The 7,523-nt window shown below is 44.0% G+C and overlaps 1 protein-coding gene across 1 annotated transcript in view; it reads left to right on the forward strand.

Annotated features, from left to right (window-relative positions):
* LOC110977217 (sodium- and chloride-dependent glycine transporter 1-like) overlaps positions 1–7,523 on the forward strand; it is a 62,557-nt gene that overhangs the window by 48,279 nt on the left and 6,755 nt on the right. The window contains exons 9-13 of the mRNA XM_022231135.2: positions 1,904–2,016; positions 3,295–3,435; positions 4,073–4,172; positions 5,403–5,503; positions 6,023–6,193. Of these exons, the coding sequence (XP_022086827.2) occupies positions 1,904–2,016; positions 3,295–3,435; positions 4,073–4,172; positions 5,403–5,503; positions 6,023–6,193 (626 nt within the window). The remainder of the gene's footprint in view (positions 1–1,903; positions 2,017–3,294; positions 3,436–4,072; positions 4,173–5,402; positions 5,504–6,022; positions 6,194–7,523) is intronic.

The following is a 7,523-nucleotide window of genomic DNA, read 5'->3' on the forward strand; positions in this document are numbered from 1 at the left end:
CATCCCCCCTCAGGCATTACTGTCCTGACATTTCACCCCTTCTTTCTCTGCATTTCCTTCTTCAACCCCCCCCCCCCGCACCCCTTTATACGATTAACACTACCCCTAGTCTCACTCTGATCTAACCCCCCAGCACCTCAATTCTGACACCCCACCAAATCACTTGGACCCAATTTGCCTTGTTCCAAAGCCTGTGGTCAACCGTGTCTAAATTACTTGGCTGAGGTTCAAAATTGCACACAACTTTAAGGGAAGTGGCTACGACTATTACCATAAACTCGTCTCGTGTGTAATGTCAAGCCGCAGTCATTTCAGCCATGGCCTTTTGAGCTATTTTCACATCCACATCCTGGGGAAAGTGCCAGTGACGACTGGTTGATTCTTCCCACTGGTGACTTCTGCGCAGAGTCCATCCTGGGCACCTGGCAAAATTGACCAGTGGTTGACCACCCTTCGGATCGTGGCCCCAGCTGATTATCCTCATTCAACTTCTGGTTTTTTTAATGGCTTGATCTCCCTACTCCACTTTCTTGTAACCCCTTACCCATGGTCTTCACACCAGAGGTGGCAGCAAGTCATATTTTACAAGTCAAGTCGCTAGTCATTATGTGCAAGTCCAAGTCGAGTCACAAGTCATTAGGTCCAGTCACAAGTCAGTTGGTAACGGGGCAAGTCAAGTCATTTGGTCTAAACACAAGTCAAGCCACAAGTCTCTTTGTCCAAGTACAAGTCAAGCTTGCACATTATTTTGTCCAGCTGTAAGCAAAAAGAACCAGATGTCAACTTACAAAGTTACCAGGTATGAGTTATAGAAATGTATGGGGCTTGTCAAGTAGCATCTGACTTGGGTCGGTAACAAGTCATTTTTTGCAAATGCAAGTCAAGTCACAAGTCAAAGCTGGTACTTACAAGTCAAGTCACAAGTCACAAAAATAGCGACTCGAGTCCAAGTCACATGACTTGAGTCACCAACTCTGCTTCACACCATGTTCATCACTGTCAGTGTACCCTGTAACTCTGCCCGATGCCCAGCCGCTTGATCTCCATGATTAAAAACATCTGGATAGACCTTTGGCTGTTACATTTGAAGACACTGTCCTCTGTACTGCAACTCATTGAGTAACTGATTTGTTGCGATTTTTTTTTAGTGTTGAGACTGGTTTCTTCTGGTGATGGGCCATTCTGTAAATTTGGGATCTGAAGTGTGACATTTTTCTGTCACCATTACACCCAGCCTCTGTAATTTGACGTGATGTATCATTGAAATTCATTTCAAACTATCTGTATTTGGCAGGTGGTTTGGATTTAATCACGCTTTGAAATTGAAGAATGTGTTCTCAACTATACACCACACCAGACACGACAAGGACACAAACAATATTTCTCAGTACCAGCCTTTCTCCCTGCCAAACTTCCTCTGAAATCAGTACCGTCTTGAAGGCTAACGCTCTTGAAATTATTAAAATAGAAATACTTCAGCATTTTGATATGTAGTTTGACGTTGCAGTCAGACACCTTTATAACAAGATTGTTGGGACATAATAGGTTACCTTGATATAGTGGGGATTGTTATCAGTTCTGGAAAACAATAAAAGGACTTAAGGACCTGAAATTAATCGTGATATAAGTAAGATGTTGTCAATAACTCTATAACTCAATAACAAACAATAACTCTCATTATCAATCTTTGACTATATGACTTTTTGTTGGCTAACAACTTCAAAGTCAAGGGTGTTTACTTCTGGCAAAGTTGAAGACGGAGACAAAGCCGAGTATTTGAAACCCTGACAGCTCCAAATGGCCGCCCAGTCTCATCCACTGTTTCTGTACGGGGATCACAGGCCCCCCCTCGCCACGTACGTTCACTTGAATTCTGTTGGTAATTTGCCACCCTGTCATGCAGGTCCTGGCCTCGCCTTTGTGGCCTACCCAGAAGCCCTGGCCAGGATGCCCATTGCCCCACTCTGGTCCGTGCTCTTCTTCTTCATGTTGTTCACCCTGGGTCTGGATAGCCAGGTACGTTACCTGCAGCATTTGTTGCAGTGGTAAACCCTGCACAGTGACGCATTGAGGTCTTTCACAGATTTAACCACTTGCCGCCGGGTAAAACAGTCCCTTGAATCACAAGCTGCCGGGCGGTGCTTTATGATTTTGACTTTAACATTCGTATTCACCTTACTTGTCACTGTTGTTATGTATTATGGAGTAACATAACGGCTTCTTTGTTTGCCTTCAGCCCCCAGGAATGACAAACAATGGGCAGGCTGGACGATGCTTTCGTCGGCCCGGCTGGCTTAGACTTAGAGCGCTGTGGTCCTTCATGCCACTATACTTCACAATACGATTACAGCCTATGGTGACTCATAGCAGTCATTCCTGTTCCCAACTTACGCCGCCCGGCTGTGTGAATTAGAAGAATGGGTCCGCATTCGGGGACACCCGGCTCTAAGTGGTTAAGCAAGAGCGAGTGCGAAGTTATCACCACGTAGGATTAATAGGGGATCGACGTGTTGAACGATTGTGAATTTGCCTTGGGGCATTGACACTTTGTGCCATATATTAACTGGCCTTTAATAACTCCATGATCCTTCATAACAGACAGCTAGCAGAGGTTTCTTCAGAGCTAGAATATTCAAGAGCACAGTTGCATTGCTTTGGGGGTACATGTGATTGGGTGGTAGTTCAGTGCAATTGGGTCATGCATTTTGAAGTAGAGGTGTGCAATAGACTGCAGTACTAGAGACCAATTTTCAGCTAAAGGTGATACATCCCAACTATGGCGGGTCTGTGATAGACTGAACTGTAGGTGGGACAGTGCTCTAGTTGGGGTGTAACATGTACAAATGTCGTTTGCATTTATAGAGGAGTGTGTGGCCCAGTAAGGCGGAAATGATTAAATATGCCCTCAACTTCCAGCAACTGTCTGCATTTGTAACCAGCGAGGGTGGGATCATGCCGAGAGCTGAATTACAAGGCTGAAACGTTTTTAAAGTTAAAATTAAATTGCCAAAAACATTTCTGACAAAGAGCTTGATGCTGCTTATTGCTATGCACATAAACAACGATGAATCAGCTAAGAACAGAAAATTTAGTCCAGCAAAATCCACAAAAATTCAGGACTTTTTTGTGTACATGTACAAACCAATGTAACATTGGGGCTTTCTTCCTGGGATGACAATTTTGCTCATGAATAGGGAAAGGTACATTTTGAAGGTTTGTATTAAAACAATATGATTGCAGCGACCCTTTATTTAGTATCCTCCCTCCTTGCTGGTTCTCCCCTCCTCTCCCCAGTTTGTCATGATGGAGACTGTCATCACTGCCGTCTGCGACGAGCTCCAGAGCTTCTTCCCAAGAATCTTCAAGTTCAAGACCTGGATCACCCTGATCACCTGCTTCATCTGTTTCCTGCTAGCCTTGCCAATGGTCACAAACGTAAGATAGAGAGGTCAAAACAATCCATCGCCAACCATGTAAAATTCCCTGTCTACTTCAGCAGACAGGGTCAAGGACTTGACCCTGAAATAACCTCTCGGATAAGAGAATAGCCTAGCCGTCCAACTGAAGCCATGTGCAAGTGACTTGGTTGCAGCTGGACACTGTACATGTTAAGGAAAATGGACGAACCATGGACTTCATATAAAATAGATCTAGACTCGTGGTCACAGTGGTTAAAGCCGGTGGTGGCCATATTACCCTGTCAAATACAATGGCTGCTGGCCATTATAAATTAAATTTATGAGTGGCATCAGTAGTTACAGTGCCAAGTAAATCAACCACCGCCTTTGTATTTGGTATAGTAAAATGGCCGCAGATGGCTTCAGGTGGTACAATGACATTGGAAGTCCAGCTTTTTCATATGGTGTCTGTGGGATGAACCTGCCAGCCTGTGGCTTCCATGTGTAATTTGTAGCATAGTCCGAATGGAGCAAAAGTCCACTTTATGACCCCAACATGACCTCTGGGCTCAAACATATCTCACCAACTGCAAGCATGCCGAGTTGAGTTCAAGACCTTCAAACTATTGTTACCGTGACAGTTTGCCCGTGCATTATTTGCTCCTATTCTGCAGGGAGGCATTTACATCTTCTCTTTGATGGAGACGTACTCGGCCGGCTTCTCTATCCTGACCATTGGATTTGTGGAATGTGTTGTCATTGCCTACGTGTATGGTGAGTCCTTCGACAGCAGATTGGTCTGCCGTGATGTCCGTTATTTTTTTTTCTACTGTAGAGGGTTGAAGCAAAGATCAAAAGCATTTATCCCATTCCGACGCCGGCGCACAGGAGGAACGGGCCAATTGTTCTTAATTCTCCCCCCAATACTCCTGTGTTCGCACGGGCCCCGTTCAGAACACAGGATTACACCCGAAACTGCGTAACAATAGCTCAAGGAAACTGTCACGCTTGATGCCCTCCTGACGTCAGTACAATAGATCTGTGTGGCAATGACGATGGGCAGTTCTGCTGCTGCGGGCTTGAATGCATGAGGGGAATGGGTAAATGACATCACAAAGGATGCATACAATGGAACTTATAATGAGCTCTGGTCATTCCCTTGGCACTCGCCTAAGACGGGAGTTCTACCGCAGGAGAACAGGCTTATTGTTGAATTTCTTTAATCCCTGTGCAGAGCAAGAGGAACGTGGCTGAGCGCGTCAAAACGGGAAAATATTTTTGAAATTTGCCCTTATTTTACACATGGGCCATTTTCACAACAGAACAGTTGACCCGTTTAACCCACTATATTACTTTCAGCCAAAGTTTTCCACAGTGTTATCTGTTAGAACTAGTAGATTAGGAATTGTGGGAATTAGAGGACATTTCAAGGTTCATGTGTTGAGAAATAGGGATGTGATTTGTTTTGTTGTTCATAAGCAGTGGGAAGAGATAAGGTTGAAAAGATTAAAAATGCATTTAGAGAAGTAAATCAGGTCACATTGATTCTGCTGAGTTCATCTGTTACATTGAAACTTGGAAGTGGACTTTGAGACAGTTACAGCCAGGTACATTTGCAGTTTGATGCTACAGTCCAAACGTACATTAATGGGAATGTGATTTCCTTAAAAACCAAGCTGAAATGAGGAATACAATGTATCTAACAGGAGCTCGTCATCCTGTGTTCCGTTGTTTTTGTCTGCAATTTTGTTGGGTGAATTAGAAACTTATTGAGAGAAAGTCCATTGACTCCATGGATCATCTGATGTTCACGTACTTGGGATATGGCACTTGTGTTTAGTGTGCACCTCTGAGGACTTGCGGGTATTTCTCAGGACCTATGAGCACCACAGGGCAAATGTGTGCACTTCTGAGGACCCGTGTGCCCCTCTGAGGACCTAATTACAACTTTTCAATGACAGTGAAGTTGATCAAATGGACCCCCCCATTGTTTGCTCTTTCTAGGATCCAAACGTTTCCTGAAGGACATGAAAGTCATGCTAGGTTTCCAGCTCAACATCTACTGGAGGATTTGCTGGATGCTGTTATCACCTGCCATCATCACGGTCAGTCATTTCATTCAGAAAAAAAAAATCAGAACGAAAGTGCCAGAACTGCACAGGTCACAGTGAGCCACGCCTCAAGCCCGAGCGATCACCCCACATGATTGCAGGCTTAGCTTTCCTTCAGACAAGCAGATTCTTTGTTTGCTTTGTTCCACATATTGCTGTTGCAATTTTGAGAACACAGTGCGGAGTCTTATGCTGCTTGGAGAATTTTTTTGTTCCAGTTGGGAATGTAAAAATGCGTGGGACTTTGTGGTTGACAAATAGGATACCAACTGCTTTTGCTTGGATGGTATTGTTGGTTGTGCAACTGTTGAGTATTCTAATGGTCTGTGGCTGAAATTGCATTTCTACAGATTTTCTGTTATAAAGTCTACAATTCAGATGTTACGAATAACAGGGCAGTTACTTGAGATTGTTGGATGATTGCAAATCTTTCTGTAGTCAATGTTTCGTCTTGAATTTTAATCCATCCCCAATTGACTGTCATGTTAGATTTTTTCCTCTTGTCGTCCACAGTTTATCTTCATCTTTTGGGCCATCACCTATACCTCCTTGACATACTATGAGTACACCTACCCGCTGTGGGCGGAGTGCTTGGGCTGGCTGATGATCATGGCAGGTGTGGTGTTCATGCCGGCCTACGCCATCTACTACATGATCATCTACGGCAAGGGGACCATCCAAGAGGTAAAGCTAATGGACTTTGTGAACCGGTCTGCCGCACTGGCATATCCGGGGCCTTGGCTGCATTTGCCTGGGCTGGCCAACGTGGTGTTCATGGCGGGTTAAAAATCACTACTGTCGCTGTGAGAAATGGTGGCGGGGGGGTGGGGTTAATGAAGAGCCGAGGGACTGTGAACAAGTTGACCATGGCTTTAAAAAACCACCTTGTTCTGTCTAGTTTTAGTTTTTTATTTAAACTAGAGTCAAAAAATTGCTATCAAGTTTATCCTAAAAGTCGTGAAACTACCGCTCAGGATCGATCTCTGATGCATGCTGTGGCGAATCTCGGTTGATTTGTGTATCAGCGGCGCCCTCTTTAGACTATTAGTGCAATGCCACCGTGCGTGTACGTGCGGTTTTCTTCCGCCCCGATCATGTGGAGTCGCAAAACCATTGTCTATTCAATACCGTTGACAACTAGTGGCTTTCCCTTCTAATCCATGGGGAAATAATGGCCACTTGTCACTTTCCAACATTAAAAAAACCGACTGTTTTATCATGTTGACGTTCGGGAATTACAAACGGCAACTGAACAGTGTTCGGTAGGTTCTGTGTACAAATTATTGGAAGCCAAGGACGATGTTCGGTACAGCCGAATGTTCGGTATAGCGGTGTTCGGTATAGCAGCGTCCCACTGTTTATCATAATCCTTTGATATCGCCCTTAGTAAAAGCTATCGAGAATCTGCTTTACTGAGTTTATATTGTGAATTTGAAAGCAACTCAGCTTAAAGGGTACAGTCCACCATTTGTCATTTGGGTATTATTTTTCTGTGAGGCAACAAAATAACTGAAAATGTAAAGAAGGGTGCTTAAGGACAAACCTGGTATTCATCTCGGTGAACACTGTATATTCTGAGAAAAAAAAAATATTCTTGGATTCCAATTTCAGGTCAACGGTTCCCAAGTCATGCTTTGAATTGCACCAGAATTCAGCATCTGGGACACATTCTCACGTTCAAGATGTTACACATTGAACCGATGAATTTCATGTGTACACTTTTGTCGTGTCAAGGCTTGCGCACTCTTGTAATGGCAATTTTCCAAAAGCGTGTCTTGGAAATGGCCTTTTTTCATTGTTTTCTTCAAAATGACAGCTTGCCAGAAAGAATACTTTCACTGGGAGTGTAGTCTACAAATGATGGGCTGTATTTCTAATCAGGGTACAACATATAGACCTTTTCCCACATGTGTTGTGATGGTAATGAGTGCATAGTGTTGGTAATCTACCTATTCAAGATAAACTAGTCTAGACTGCAACATTCACACGTGCACTTGCACGTGGCTGAAGCCGT

This window comes from Acanthaster planci, linkage group LG02, assembly GCF_054643075.1.
Source record: "Acanthaster planci isolate LZ-2023a linkage group LG02, COTS_SCS, whole genome shotgun sequence".
Taxonomy (NCBI): domain Eukaryota; kingdom Metazoa; phylum Echinodermata; class Asteroidea; order Valvatida; family Acanthasteridae; genus Acanthaster; species Acanthaster planci.